At 33.6% G+C, this 16,563-nt stretch overlaps 1 protein-coding gene across 1 annotated transcript; it reads right to left on the minus strand.

The window, feature by feature from the left end:
* Positions 1-973: 973 nt before the first annotated feature.
* LOC105118051 (uncharacterized) lies at positions 974-4,277 on the minus strand. Its single transcript, XM_011015916.1, has 3 exons — positions 3,685-4,277; positions 3,256-3,603; positions 974-1,745 (listed from the first exon to the last, which is right to left on the minus strand). Exons 1-3 carry the CDS (start codon positions 3,991-3,993, stop codon positions 1,257-1,259), a joined length of 1,146 nt encoding a protein of 381 aa, XP_011014218.1. The 5' UTR covers positions 3,994-4,277; the 3' UTR covers positions 974-1,256.
* Between the last annotated feature and the right edge of the window lie 12,286 nt (positions 4,278-16,563).

A 16,563-nucleotide genomic window follows, 5' to 3' on the forward strand; every position in this document is an offset into this window, starting at 1 on the left:
AATTTCTGTTTCCGCATACACGACGCTGCCTGATGCCCCCACTATGCTTAAAGTTATAAAAATCCTAGGTGCTTCTTTGTAACAAGGAGGACAGACCACGGCAACAACTTGTGTCGAAGTGAAACTAATATGCAGCAATATTGGATTCCACATATCATCAAATCACCACGGTTACATGAAGCAAAAACCTCATATTGCTTCCCATAGACTCCGATCTGTAGGCTAAGGCGCAGCACCTCCTCCGAGGTGGGCCTGTGAGTTGTCAGATCTCTGTTCTTGGGAACTGGGATGTGTCTTTTCTCATCTTAAAGTTATGGGGGTGTAGAATTATACATGTCAAATATATGATTTAAGAATTTTCTTGGAGTTAAGCTGGAAAAAAATTGGACTAGACCTCCCCCCATTAATTTCCATGGGTTAATGCTGGGATAATTCACCGTTTAAGCTTCAACGTCTCCTCTTATCAGCATCATTTTAATGTTTCGTATGCATGGCGGATGCATAAAGTTTCTTATGAGAAATGTTCCCGACTTTTACTTAATGTATCACATTTCTTTCTTGGATTTAATAATCTAACATTCTACCTAAATGAAATCGAAATAACGGTCTTTATAAAATAAATAAGAATATAAAAAGCTTTTTTTTAAAAAAGGTATTTTCCCTTCGAATCCAAGCGAAGCAATTATTCTCAAAAAAGAAAAGAAAAAAAACTCCATGACAGGGTTTAAGGCCCAAAACAGGCTGAGACAATTACAATATGGTTTGTTGTTTGATTACTAGGTCACAGCGTATTAAGCCCATAATTGCAAATGGCCTACTACAAATTATTTCTAAGTCCAGCTTAGAGTTTTCTCTGTGTCCTCGATCAGGCTCTTCCCACCCCATGCTTTATCCCCTTCAAAGTTCGAAGCAAATCCCAGTTCACGAGTTTTCTTTCAGAAGAGACATTATAAATTACAAACACTCGCCAGTGTCAGTAAGATTCGTTCTCCGATTTTCAATTTGTCAGTACCAACTCAAAAGTAGACTTGGGAAGACTGTAACAAGCATGAATACAACTTTTCACCTAGCTATATTATAGATTTAACGCCTGTGAATACCTAATAAACTTAACTTCTTATTCCATCCCATGCTTGAATTGGTTATTTTGTTCTTCGTGGCTTGGAAACCGGTTACATACTACACTTGAAGATTAAATACACCACAAACCCCACCAGTATTGCAATTAGGTCAAAAACATAGTTAATGCCAGTTAATCATGGAGAAGCATCATAGATATCAGCAGGAGGGATGAAATAATCCATTGAAAGCCCTGGCACATTGAACACAACATCATCGATCCTCCATACTTCTTCCATTCTAGTCCTACTGTGTTGCACTGACACTTCCTCGAATCGAAAAACTGTAGCAATTGACCTTCCTTGATGAGCAATTAACACACCATCCACATCTCTATAGTCGCCAATACTACTTCCTATAGTAGTCTCCCAATAGATAGTTTCATTTTCTGGAGTTTGCACCCTTGTTAGATGGGAGTCCTCTAAATACATCAAAAGGCCACTTTTTTGGCAAAAATAGCCATACAGTACATGCCTTAGCACCTCAGCTGGCCCTTCACTTCTTTCCATTACAGCTTCTCGATCAGCAGCTACTTTTAAGACGAAGCAATCATCCTCGCCAATTCTTTTCTCCCCTAAGCATTGTGCTTTAGCAAATAAGCTGGATGTACTCTTTGGATCCAAGCCCTGGAATACCACCACATGATTAATTAAGTGCACGAAGGTCTAAGTTTTAGGCGATATTAGTGTTCGAGCACATAATCAGACGCAGGACAGGGTACTAACAACTTGTAATTTAAGAGGTTTCAGGTTTGAGCTTTTATAAATATATAAACTAAGGAAGCATGACAAGACACCTGAAATCAAATGAAAGAACCACAAATTAAATTCATAAATTTCAAACAATTCAATGAAATACGGTTAGCTACACTGATCCCTATCTTTTCGTCTGAGAATGGAGGATAGCTGATTTAAGCCTAGAATTATTAATTAGTAAAAGAACAAGGACATGATGACGAGGGAGGTCCAAATATTTTGGTACTTCCATACATATTCTAGCTTAGCTTTGACTACCTTCCAGTTTCAATAAAACATGAAAATTAGAATAATATGCTTTTTATTCAAGGTGGACAAAATCTCAACAACTGCAGGCCAGTGATTCCTCTCATGTCATGGCAAGCAAAGGAAACATATACAAAATGGGGATGCCACTCCTAAAAAAAAAAAAAACTAAGCATAAGTGTTCCTTCACAAGTTATGACTAATTCCCTAGTTATTTTTTTTTTGTAGGAAACAGGGCTTGGCCCAAAAGCTCCAAAGGAATGTTCCTCACTCCGTCACTTGGGGCTAGAGGCAATGGAAGAAGCCCCAGACGAGATACTGGGATTTCAATTTTCAAGTATGCCACGATAGTTTCTAACTTTGAAACTCGCCATAATTTCGAAAACAAACAAAAAAAAAAACAGAAAATTGGAGAAAGGAGAGAAGGAAAACGATTGACATGGGAACAAGAAGAAAATAAACAAAGAAGAGGGGGGGAAGGCAAGAAAAGCAAGGGGCGATAATGCAATAAATCAGGTGTTATTCACTAAAGTGCCAAAAAGGAAAAGTAAAGTGCAAAGGGATGACTACAAGCTGCAGTCCCAAAAATATATGGGTATATACTGTGAACATGATCAAAGATGACGTCAAAAACAAAATCACGTGCTATTCCTCACTCTGAATAACGTGAGAGTTCAAAAAAAGAAGCTAGGCTGTCTGGTAAAGCTCGAGACAGTTTCCCTGTCATGTCAGCTACTTGTACATAGATCCTACCATTTCTCGGGATTGTGATCTACAATATAGATAGGTCTTCAAATTTCATTTTTTTAAAAGGAAAAAACTTATATTGGTCTTCCACCCCCGTCCTTATGTCTGGAATGTAAATTCGATTAAAGTAGATTAAAGTAAATGGTAGAGTAAAAAAGCAATGTTCCTAATTTTGTCTTATCGTCTTCAACCTACAGAAAAACAGAAATATTCCTCAGTTCACCCTCTTGTTCTCTTCCCTCATAGCCCGATATTGCACTACCAGTTTTAGATCACTAGTTTTCTGGCTAATTTTTCTTTATGTTTAACTTAAACTATGGTCTTCAATCTTTAAGGGGGCAATTTCATCAAGATTAATATTGGATTTGATGCATTATATAGTCTGTACCTGGATTATGCGACGTAGAGGGCGTTGGGGGCCCTTGGCAGCATGAGTGCCAAGCCAAGGAGTGTGACGCCACACGGTCTTCCCATCGCTTCCTGCTATGACCTTATTTTCCCCAACAACCAATTCAAGAGACCACATCCCCGGCAACATTTGCCAAAGAACAAAGCACCCATTTTCGCCACTTCTAGTCCCCAAGCTCTTCACGTTTTTTCCCGAGGAAATTTCTGTCTCGCAACGAATCATCTTCACACTCCCTGTTGAATACATGTTTTTCATACATTTTTGTTGCTTTAAACACCCTGTTGCTGCCAAATATTGTTGGATGATATAATGCGCGGCAGAATTTTCCTATAGAAAAAATTGATAAGATCGAGTTGCCGAATTAAATAAGAAGATATACATATCGATAAGTAGTGTAGAAGAACTTACAATAGGAGTGTTTTTAATGTGAATGCGATGAATGGGGTCGTTAACTAGAGGGATTGGAGCTAGAGGGCAGCCCAAAACTCCAAGTAAAAGCCTTAAATCTTGTCCTTTGACTGGAATACTCCCATGTAACGATACTGAAAAACTGTTACCTGCTGGAAGACCCTTTTGCAATCGAAACCATTCACGAATTACTTCCCATGAACTTTCCTTTTTGTTACCTTCTTCTTGCATGTCAGGGTCAGGACCTTCTAGCAGCGGAGTTAAGGTTTGTGTGCACCATCTTTGCTTCCTTCTAGCTCTTGAGCCCATGGTTGTGAGGAGATTAATATTAAGAAGTAGCAAGAGAAAGTTGTTGAAGATGAAGAATGGGGTTTAAAGTAAAAGTGAACAGAGGTTGTTTATAAAAGCGTTTATTACGGTTGTGAGTATAGCTAAGAATGAGAAGGAAGAGACAAAAAGGGACAGCTTATCTGTCAAACGGCAGATGATGGTAATTATTATAATACAGACTTGCATGTTGGGATGTCTTTCGCTTTATTCTTTTTTTTTACCCTTTTTCTTTTAGACTCCTCTTGTCGTTTAACTTCTGCAGGGATTCTCTTGAGAAACTCCAGGTGAGAGGAGCGGGATGGATTAGGGGCTGTCTCTTTCTATATTTTGGAGATAAATTTAGCTCTCTCTTTCTTTCTAATGTCTCTGTGGACCCTGTGATCATACCCTACATTTTTTTTATCTCCTAGTTACCCTGGTCTTGAGGGGTAATCTTCCTTGAAATCACTAGACTCACTGCGTCATGAGAGCAGTGAAGTCTTCACGATTGGCCCACAGCAACATCGGTCCTTCATTTCATTCATTTCTCCGGTGTGTATTCGTCTGCTACACATTTATTGGGAGTTTTCTGGTATGGCTGTAGCCACGTCTATCTGCACTAGAGACGTACATAGATAAATAGTGTTGGTAGGGTTCTGCTGTCAAGGGCACTCTTCCTGTTTCAACCATCTCCACTGACATACCTGAAATTTATTTTTATATAATAAAATAACACACTATTCAAAATTTGAGCTCTTAGCTTTTTTAATGACAGATATACCCTTCTCGTCACACCCCTTGAATCAAACTCTTTCAAGAACTCTATATTAAACTTCCAATTTCCTACCACTTTTATATATATATATATATTAAAAAAAACAGCGCATCTTACAAAATATATTTTATTTTAGAATATTTTAAAAAATAAAAATCGACATTATAGAAACTGAGTTTTATTTTTGAAATGATATGCTAACGATGTTCCAGTACACTTCACTTTTATCGTAGATAAAAATCGGTTCAGCGTAAAAAATAGTGGGACGTGCTGCCAATAAAAGTCAAAAGCAAACATTACCACGAGTGGAAACGGAGCAAACTCTTTCAAAAATATAAAAGTTATTTTAATAAATTTAACTTCTGCGCGGTGACTTTAAATTTAAATAAGCAATAATTACAACATTCCCTTTCCCGAGTTAATGGACAGCGATTAACCTCTCTTGAATACCTGGGTGTCTTTTCAACACTCTTGATTTGGTACGTGTGTGTGTCTATATATATATATATATATATATATATATATATATATATATAATGAACGGAGCTTGGTCAAGAATTCCAATTTCTTCAGCCTTGACATAATTCGAACGGTGCTCATCATATTCTGTAGAATTCCAATTTCTTCAGCCTTGACATTTTCGAATAGTCAATTGATACTAAACCTATTTCTAAACAAATTTAAGAGAATTTTCCTCGTCAACCTAGTATATTTAGAAAACAAATCCTTAAAGATTGCTTTTAAGATCTTAACTCAACAGATCAAGTAATTAAATACAGAAAATCTTTTTAATTATCAAACTAACTTTCATTCCTCATCATTTTATGGTAAAGTCTTCTGTCCTTTTTTCTAATAAATTTCACTCCTTCGGTGATTGGAATTGTTTGAAAAATTCATTGAACAAATACTCGAGTACAAAATCCTCTCCGGTCAATAGATCCAGAGCTTACACGGGGCAATTGAGGTTCAGTGCAATCACTAGCTTCCTGCCGTATCTTCTTTAATGGTGATTATTAAATCTGCATTTCCCAAAATGGTTCCCTCGAGCGTATAATCTTGTCACCATTGCGGTATTTTAATTTCCAAAAGAAGAATTGTCGAATAAAAGCCTACCTAATCATTAGCATTAATCACAGAATTTCTTCTTTTTTTTTTGACAATTAATGTCAGACGAATTTCGCTTTTAATTTTACAACTACTATCAGCCAATTTATCAAACCTTACATTTCAGTGATCATGATTTTCCAGTGAACACCAGAAGGAAAAAAAGAAAAAATTAGGTGCCCACTTTCACTTATATTTGACGTTGACAGTAAAGTAGTCTTGATTTTTTTGAGAAAAAACTTATCATCTGGGATCCACAAAGAGGTGGGCCGGCAATTAATTGGATCGCAATGCGATTAATGTGGTGGAGAGTCGGCATCAATGGCGGGGAGGCAGATGGAGGGGGATGGGGGATCTTCCACGCCGAAAGCACTCTCTGTTTTGGTGAAAGGTTGAGACGTAACTTTCATGTGCTGGGAAGTATAAGCAGGATATACTACATTAATTTGACCTCGAAACACATGGTAAAATTTATGCACATGATTACATAAAGAATAGCTAGTCTATCACATCTTAGTCCTGTGTTTCAAGTAGACAGCCATGTTAACATCATCTCACCCTGCAAAAAATTGCTAGATAGAAAAGAATGTTTGACAAAAAGAGGGTAACTTTGCACTTGAGACAATCTCATGAGACCAAACTCTACAAGTACGGGTGTTCTTCGTTTCGTTTATAAGAAAATTTGTTTCGAAATTAACTCCTTTTTTCTCAAATAATTTGGGTTTTTGCTTTTTTTTACTAAACATAAAACCATTTTTAAAAACCTTAAGAAGGGAATATCATGACATTAGATCTACAGTGGCGTTGTAACCTCTTTTTTACATGAATATTAAAAACTCCTCCTGTTTTTGTGATTGCGTCAATGTTTTGGTTTGGTTGAACCATAATATGTGAGTGTTTAATTATAACTTGGATCTATGTTTTAATTAATTGAATCCATCATTTTATCGAGTTTGGATGTCAATTATAAAAAAACAAGGTTGAATCTGTTTTTTAACTCGAGTGTAGTGTAACACATCCTTTTGTTATTGTTGAAGCATCGAGAATGACCATTGTAGTTTTTTCCCCTCTTCTTTTTTTTTTTTATCCTTTTTTTATATTGTAGTGGTAATAAATTTTTTTATATATAATTGGAAATTAAGAATATGATTCATGTATTTTTAAATTATTATATTACCAACATTAATTTTAACAATAATTTTTAATCAAGACATTAAACATGTTTTTTTTTCTTTCGAACATCAAATTCAATGACAGTTTCAATTATATATATTTTTCCCGCTAAATAGCCACAAAGGCTTCTAGAATACCAAACATGTCCTAGAAGATGATGTGGTGACTCAGCCTCCATACCTCGGTAAAGATGGAACACGACAGGTAGAAAGTTACCCGAGATACCCTTTCATTTTGACGTTGATGCGTTAGCCCTTCGGTATCCGATCAGCAAACTTTAGAAAGTTTACGCGCATTGGGCCCTTACAAAAATCGACACTTGCCCAACAAACTAGAAACATAAAACGCAGGCCCAAGATACTTAGCCCAGAAGTTCAAGACCAGCCTTAGAAACCCAGCCCACGTGAAAGACAAAAACAAAACAACAATTGCTCGGTGGACATGAAGCCTGTTTTGTTACCTTCATATTGATAAAAAGGTGAAATAGGAGAAGACAGCCACTTGAATTTTGTATATGAAGTGGGATATGTAGCCTGAACTGTCTTGTGACTAGGTATGAATTGCATGTAGCATTATTCCTCGGTGTTTGTGCACTGTTTTGTGTGTCACTGACTTCATAGTTGTCGGATACAACATGGGTTAATTAAAGTTTAATTTCAATCAAGGATATGATTTCAACTGCTCCTGCTCTGACAAGGCTGCCAGCTGCCATACGGTGCAGTAGGCAGCCGATAGTCACATGGATTATGGACGTAACTTGTAACCAAGAGACCTGCTCGATCCAGCTTTAGAGCATCTTTCGAGCGAGGAAGACATGCTTGTCAATCTGTGTCTGCAATTGTGAAAAGATTGCAATAAAACATGAGTCGGGCAATTCTTGCATGTCCTTTAATAATTGATGCGTGTATTTTTTAAAAGTTATTTTTCATAGTTTTAGATTATTTTTATATCTTCATACTGAAAATAAATTTAAAAAATTATTTTATTATATTTTTAAATAAAACACCCTTTAATAAAGCTAAAACATTATATGGCATCTTTAACATTGTCTGGGAAAGAGCACAAACTATATCCTACAAAAATTTAATTTTTTTGTTAAAATTTATTTTTTAAATATTTTATATTTTTCTTGATATGATGATTTTAAAAATAATTTTAAAAATATAAATTATTATTTTAATATATTTTAATATAAAAAATATTTTAAAAAACAATCATAACTATTTTTTGTTTTTGACAAGGCATGTGATTGTTATTTGTTGTGGGTTCTTTTTGTTTCAAACTTTACAGAAAGTTCGTTTCTTGTGGCATGAAAGATTTTATCTTAACTCTTTTATTGCTGCATTATAAAACTCAGCAAAACAAAAATAATTATCAAAGCAAGATGGCTATAAAAAAGAATTAATTAAAAAAATATTGTTTTATTTTACAAATAAATCACGTTCTTCTCTCTCTATGTATATTTATTTTATTGCTCAATGGATGGGTTTTCCGATCCATCGAGGTTGAGTCTGGAAACCAAAACTTGTGTTCTGAATTCACCCGTACTTAAAATAACTTCCATCTGCACCACCACTTTATATTTGCATTGGCCGAAAACAAGCAGAGCCGATCACTAACTAGGCCCTAAACAATAATTTGTCAGCCATAAGTGGCCCATGCTATCATTTCCATGACTCCAGCAACAGTAAGTTTGATTTCTTGTTAATAATAGTCCTTGTTGCTATTTCCATGATTCTTCATCAACACTAATCTTGTGATTCCTTGTTAATAATAGCCCTTGTTGCTATTTCCATGATTCTCCCTGACGTGTTTTATATGATCATCCAAAACCTCATCATCAGCTTCAATTGGTTTTATTTTTTTCGACGCGATTCTTGGACATAAGACCTATAGTTACCGGCCAGCCTATAATTTCTTACCCCCCCCTCTTACCGGCCAGCCTATAATTTCTTACCCCCTATGGGCCAAGATTTATTGTTGAAGAAAACAAGCTAGCTTCACTATTTTCATATCTCTACCACTCAAAAAACTGAAGAAAAAAGGCTCATAGAACCAAATACCAATTAAAACATGGCAACTTCAGCTCCACTTATCTCAAAATCCCAGTTATCGTCCGGCATAGAAACCTTGGATCATCAGGAGCAACACTCGCTAGATGACACCATCGAAAAATACATAGAAGGTTTTGGACCGGCACAATATCTGCAAGTCATCCTTGTGTCATTGGCATTTCTGTTGGATGGACAGTAAACCTTCATTAGTGACTTTTCTGATTCTGTAACCTCATGGCACTGCACTGATTTTAGTAATCAAACTTGTCACTCAAGCTCCAATTCTTGCAATCTCTCAAACAGTGAATGGGCCTGAGATGAGCCAGCCAGCTCCTCGATAGTTTCCGATTGGGCCCTTGAATGTGGCAGTTCAGTCATCGTCGGCTTACCGGCTTCAAGTTACGTTTTGGGCTCCTTAATTGGTGGATTTACTCTTGCTACGCTTGCTGATTCCTGGCTTGGTAGAAAGAAGTTGCTCTTCCTAAACCTGTCTAGGTATGTCCATAATGGCACTTGTCACTGCCTTCTCCACCAATGCGTGGATGTATTCAGGTTTGAGATTTGTTGGTGGACTATTTCGCGCATCAATTGGAACGTGTGTTGTTGTGATGTCAACAGAAATGGCAGGGAAGAAATGGGGTGGATTTTTATGGGTTGTGGGCTTCTTGTTTTTTACTCTAGGAGCACTCTCACAGCCCCCTGTAGCTTACTTGAATAGATGTTCTCCATGGAGATATCTTACATTTATACCTCTATTCCAGCCCTCTTTTACTGTATAATAGCTTATTTCTTTGTTAGTGAGTCTCCAAGATGGCTTTACATGCGGGGACGTGAAGCTGAAGCAGTTGCAATTCTGAATAAAATGGTTCCAGCAAAAAATATTAGTAGCTCTATTCTAAAATCTGCCTACAAGCCCCTCGACCATGAGCAGTCGAATCTTGACATATATTCATCGATGAAGAGCTTCCTGGAGAGGATATGGGCTTTGAAAAGGTTGTTGGCTGCAATGACTCTTTTGTTTTGGTGTGGGAATGGTATACTATGGCATGTTCTTGGGGGTTGGAAGCTTGGGTTTCAAGATTCTACATCTACCTTAGCGTGACACTTACCGCATCCTTGACCATACCTTCTATTCTTTTCCTCCCTTGTGTAATAGAAAGATTTACTAGGAGAAGTTCAGTTGTGGCCTTTGGTATTGCAAGTGGGCTATGTAGCATTGTCTGTGCAATAATTGGTGAAGAGCTAAAGACTGTCCAGATTATCATGTCTTTAGCATCTGCTTTCTGCTCGTGTGCTGCACTTAACGTCCAGCAAATATACACTGCAGGGTTGTTCCCTACTTGTGTAAGGATTTCAGCCACAATAATGTTTAGGCAAGCAATAAACTTCAGTCCCATATTTGTTCCACTGTTAGTTTCGGCTGCCAGGAGAAATAATTCTGTAGTTTACGGAGTCTTCGGATCAGTAGAAATATCCTGTATCTTCTTCGTAATTTTCTTGCTCGAGACCAGGGGTTTGTCACTTTCCAATGCCAAGGATGAACAAGAGAAGAAGGATAATACAAACGCGTATGTAAGCAGATTATAGAATCTTTATGGGTGTCTGGTAAGAAATTGAACAAGTCAAATCATTTATGTATGCATCTAGCTACTTTTAATTCTCTATTTTCCCGCTTGGAAACTGTCCGCCATTAAATTTTCCTCTCTCTCTTTTTTCTCTCCTTCTCCTGTAATTTGTTTGCAGTTTTGCTAGATGATACAATTGGGTAGCAACTTAATTAGCAATCAACTATCAACATTTTAGTTTCTTGGCAGACAGTGGTCCTGTGTATATGTTTTTCTTTTTTCTTACCAAGTAAGGAAAACGTCTGGCTGTGTTCTTAACTACGCTCTAAAACACTGTTTTCATGCTTTTAAGCATGCCAGACTACAATTCTGAACACTTTGTTAGCATATCTCCACCTAAATTTGAATTCATCAACACACCCCAACAAATCTCCACTCTCGGGAAACATATAACTTGATAAATTATTAAATGAAGATATTGTGGGAGGGGGGACAATTTTATATACAGATTATTTATGCTTACACCTCCTACTCAAGCGGCTGGCAAGCGAAAATCACCATCCTCGTGGTTCTAATTAATTGTGAATTTTTCTACCGTTCAAAAGTCTGGTTCAATAATCAATACCACTAGGAATTCAATAATCTAATTAATCACCATCCTCGTGGTTCTAATTAATTATGATGTAGCCATTAATTTTGCCCAAAGTATTTCTCTCATCGAAAAGTTCATCATGTTTTGCCAGTGAAGGCATTTAAGAAAATTATCTAGTACTAGATTTCTTATCAGTATACTCTAAATTAGCAATATCATAATTATAGCTAACATAATATTATTATCAGAGATGAAAAAACTATAAATCCACATGTAAACAGCAAATGCAGAGAAGGCTGGCAATTCTAGACTGCTAAAATAGCTAGTGCAAATTTGTTTTTGATTCTAAAAAAAAATAAAGCTATTACAAAAAATAATAATAATAATTAAGGAATGGGAGATCCATCCAAGTTGCTTGTAGCGACAGGTGAGCGCATAATAGCCTTTTTCCTCTCTTACTCGCCCAATCCAATTCCAAGTCCAAAAGGCAACAGTTTCTTTTTTGTTTTTTTAATTAATTAATATGAATATTTAAATAGTTTGCATGTATCTCAATAAATCTTTTAAATTTTAAAATTAAAAATTATATAAGTTTTTAGTAATTTTGAAAACATTCAAATTCAAAATCATAAAAAACCTTAAATTCATAATTATTAAAAAATAAAGATTCAAATTCATAATCATAAAACACCTTAAATTCATAATTATTAAAAAATAAATTCAATAATTAATCAATTGAACTAACCTTTTAAAATTGAACCAGATTCTTCTGATCAAACCATCCGTATGCATATCCATCAAATTGCAGAGAACTCGAGCTACTGTTTGATATTATAATTTTTATTTCATTATACAATTAATTTAAGACGAAAAAACAGTAGCTAAAATTAAGATTTTACTCATTGGAATATTCTTCTTGCTAAAAAAATTCCAGATTGTAATTTTAGATGAGTGCTCTAGTTTTTAGCTACGCAATTTGTAGCGTCAAACTAAACAATAGTAAATTCTATCGTCACCAGGGCACAAAGTATAAAAGCCTCTACCAAACACTCTCAAGTCTCAACGACCCAAGCGAGATATAAATGATGGTTACGGGCAGCGAGCAGTGTGGCCTCTAGGTATGCTTCCGCGATCTACAACTCGTAATTTAAATGCTAAGAAATAAGAGGCCACACGTATACGATATCTAAAATACAAAAAACTATCAGCCACTGAGTCGCAGCTGAATGTCAGAAAATCTATTCCCCTCGCAGCATAATTTTGAAACCGGTCTAGCTCATTGGGCTGATCCAAGACCCAGCTGCTAAACTCAGATTAGAAGCAGGCCATGTTAAAAAAATAGAGGAATGAAAAACTTAGTATGACCTGCTGATCTAGTGGGTTGATCTGATAACTTAATTGATTTAGCAAAATTCGGTCAAGACTTATTACAAACTTGTTATTTTTTATTTTTTTAATAAAATAATATTATTTTGATTTTTTTTAAAAAATTGAACCGGTCACTTTAGTCAAAACTCAATAACCCTATTAAAACCTGAAACCCTTCAACCGAGCTGCATCTTAAAACCATGCCTCACATCATAAATTAGCCATACAGACATTAAAAGCAATCGGTAGGTCTAAAGACTCTCAAGAAGCTTAATTAATATTTTTATTGCTTTTTAATAATTTTAATAGGGTGGTATTAAAAATTAAAAAAAAACTTAAAAACATATCATGCATCTACCAATCATAATGTAAAGTATATAACCCAGCAATCCACGAGAGTAATTGATTGGGCCAATTTTTTAATTAATTAACTGTCCACCACATGAAGGGTTACATTACCCCCACATCGAAAAAGGCAAAAATATACGTGAAAAATTTGGACACCTCCAACTATAGTGGAATTTTTATTTATATATTACATTTCGTGAATCTCAAGAACTATAACATGCCAATTCATAGTCAAAATTCTCTGCTTGCTATATGCTGTAGCGATAAGTTTATTTATGAAAATTCCGAAAATAAAAAAGGTTTATTTATGGATTAACAACAGATGTTACGAGTCATCCCCCCATTCGTGCAGTGATAATCTAGATTTTTTTTTATTAATGTAAGTATTTAAAATAATTTTTATATATTTTAATTAATTATATGAGTTTTAAAATGGTTATATAAATTTTTAATAATACTAAAATTTATAAAATTTGAATAGATAATTTTTATAAAATACACTTAGAATCTATTAAATTAAATTATAATTTTTAAGATTGTTAATTTAAATTCTTCTAGTTTGGAAATGTTATCTAAATATTGACCGATTAAAATTTAAAAAAATTTATTTAAAATTATTATATATATATGATTTTTTTAATAAATTGATTTCAAAAATAATTTTAAAAATAAAAAATATTTATTATTTTTATATATTTGTAAAATATATATTTTTTAAAAAACAACTATATCTGTAATACCATACACCTCAAGGCCAATGTCGCCGGCCGCTCACAGCTACAGCTACACCATTATCTCATTAATGTTTATAGTACGACACAATTATTGAATTTGAGATCATTGCACAATTATTGCATATGAGATAATTGCCCGCCATCTCTTCCACGGCTTTACTCAATATTGCGGGAACATGATAACAAGCTGACGGCCACCGTTGTTGCTGGTTTTTTAACTTGTCAATATGACTGGAATTGCCGATGAAATTTCCTGCTGCACGCAAACGGGTTCTTCAGATTGTATACCATATTTTGCATTATTAAATTCACAAATTGTGGCAAATATGTGCCAAAACAAGTCGCCATCATAATAATCTTTCCTGTTTTTCTGAAGTATATTGGTCCCGTGGAATATGTAGATGTAGCATGTTAGTGGAATTAAAGATGCAAAGTATTGATTGACAAAAGACGGCGGGTCATGAATATATGTTGACAAAGAAATCTTCTGGACCATTTACCTTTACATTGAGGACTCTTTATTTATCGGATATATAATTCTCTTGGCCAAATAACATAAGATTAGTTAAAAAAAAAATATTTATCAATGTGGTGCGAGTAATTTTTATACATTAGATTGGAATTATACAGAAACTTCTTTTTCATACAATATCTTTAATCATATCAACAATAATATATATATATATATAAGAGAATATAAAAGGATAAATTCTCACATTTAGATATATTAGATTCCTCAATAAAATATTTATCGTACAAGATAGTTGTAGTTCTAGTAGAAAATACATCAACACAAAATTCAGTATATAAATAAATAGAAAATAATATTAAAGGTCACTTGTATTTCTCTTTGTTGATTGAAGAAGTACACAACAATGAAAGTTTTTTCTCCAATCATTTCAAAAAAAACTAGAAACCTTTAAAATATTTTTGGTTTCAAACAAAACTAAAAACCCTTTAAAACATTTTTGGAACTCTACAAGAGAGTTCTTCCGAGTTAAACGCGTCCAAGAGCTATGGGCTTCTTCCCTAACAGCAAGTAGCTCAATCATCAAACCATTTTGTATGGTCTTTACCTTAAGGTTCTTCTATTTTAAGGCATTTAATTCATTATAAGTCGTGTGAAGCTGTTTTTTGGTGAATCCCAATTAAAGAATAAAAGCTTGCATGTTATCCTCCAGAGAGGCATGAGATAATTAAAAATTAAAAACAACAATAATCATCCAACACGTTTTGAAATGGATGTATGCCATAAAAATTTATCAAAAACAAAAAAAATAAAAACAACAATCATAAACTAAAATAAATAACTAAATTAAACAAAAAAAACTTATTACACTGAAGATCATTTATGTAATCAAAGTCAAATAAATAGTTATAATTTTTAAGAGCAATCTTCCCACATAAGATGTTGATTGAGGAGACTAGAAAATATTCACAGTGGAAAGATTAAGAGCATTTTTCATTGGGTTGATAAAACTAGATTCTAAGAACTTGAGAGACTTGATGATATCCCCCAAAAAAAAATACTTTTAAGTTAAAGTCAATATAATATTTGTACAAGTAACAAGAATAATGATTATTTTCTATGTTTAAATCTTTTTTATCTTTTTTTTTAAGTCTTATATTATGTTAGCTTTGAAATCTAAATAGATAGGCTTTATTTTTTAGCCTTTACATATATCTTGTCTAAATAAAATGAAGCTCTATATATTTAAATTTTTTAAAAATAAATATTTGAAAAATGTTTAAGATATTTAAATATAAATGTCTCATAAATATCTAACTTATAAGATATTTAATATAAAAATTTTATATGTGTGTGTATTGTGCGAAACATATGTGTACGTGTACATGATTTGTTTTTAATGTATAATTAGAGCTTCCAAATCTTGCAAACGGATGTCTATGAAAGACTTAACTTGTAAAAATAAGAGGAAAAAACTACTTATAATGGATAATACTTGCTATCATCACAGATCAATCTTCTTCTGTCCATGGAAATCAAAAATTGTTTTTTTATTAAGAAGGAAAGCAATTTTTAGAGAGTAGTTCTAGTTATTGATAATTATTAGCCACCTGAGTCTGACACGCATGTTTACCACACAGATCAGCATACCATTAATGAGATTTTCTATTACCTTGTACTGTTAGATGTATTATTATTAATTTAATCGCCCGCCCATGGTCTCTGTGACATTGACATGGATACACATCACAGAACAAAGGATGGATTCTGAATAGATAGGTTTCCAGCTCATATCTAGTCCAAATTCAGATATTCACATGTAATTAATTTATTAGATCCAGCTTGTTTACATTTCGCGCTACACGGGCTTGGATAAAAAACATTTAGAAAAAAAAAAATAGTTTATATAAGAATTTCTTTCTCATATTTTTTTCAACTTGTACATCAAAAAAAAAATTAAAATGTTTTAACCTAATATCTTATCCTTCATAATTAAATAATAATTTTTTAACTTAATTGATCCCTAGATAAAATCAGGCAACTAATAAAAAAATATTATTTGATTTTAAAAAATAAAATCAATACGATATTTTTGTTAATATTAAGAATGAAGTACGTTAAAATTTAATTTGTCAAAATTATAATTTAAATTAAACTCTAATAATTCTAATAATTTTATTTTTTAAAAATTATTTTTTATTTAGCTATATAATAATAAAAATAAATGCTTATAAAATTAAATACAAATCAAATACATGGATATTTCTTTAAGATTGTAATAATCTCGAGGAAATCAACTGAAAAATTTATATAAAAAATTAAAAATTAAAAAAAATAATATAAAAAAACTCTTTTACAAGATAAGTTGACACCCACCTATTTTAATAT

Source organism: Populus euphratica, unplaced genomic scaffold (assembly GCF_000495115.2).
Source record: "Populus euphratica unplaced genomic scaffold, PopEup_1.0 scaffold5.1, whole genome shotgun sequence".
Lineage (NCBI taxonomy): Eukaryota > Viridiplantae > Streptophyta > Magnoliopsida > Malpighiales > Salicaceae > Populus > Populus euphratica.

Bases quoted from the DNA above. Each gene is read 5' to 3' on its own strand.
- LOC105118051 (XM_011015916.1), bottom strand. From the start codon at position 3,993: ATGGGCTCAAGAGCTAGAAGGAAGCAAAGATGGTGCACACAAACCTTA. The intron at 3,604-3,684 runs GTAAGTTCTTCT...TTTTTTCTATAG, and splicing joins ACATTAAAAACACTCCTATT to GAAAATTCTGCCGCGCATTA. The intron at 1,746-3,255 runs GTACAGACTATA...GTGGTATTCCAG, and splicing joins CTCTACGTCGCATAATCCAG to GGCTTGGATCCAAAGAGTAC.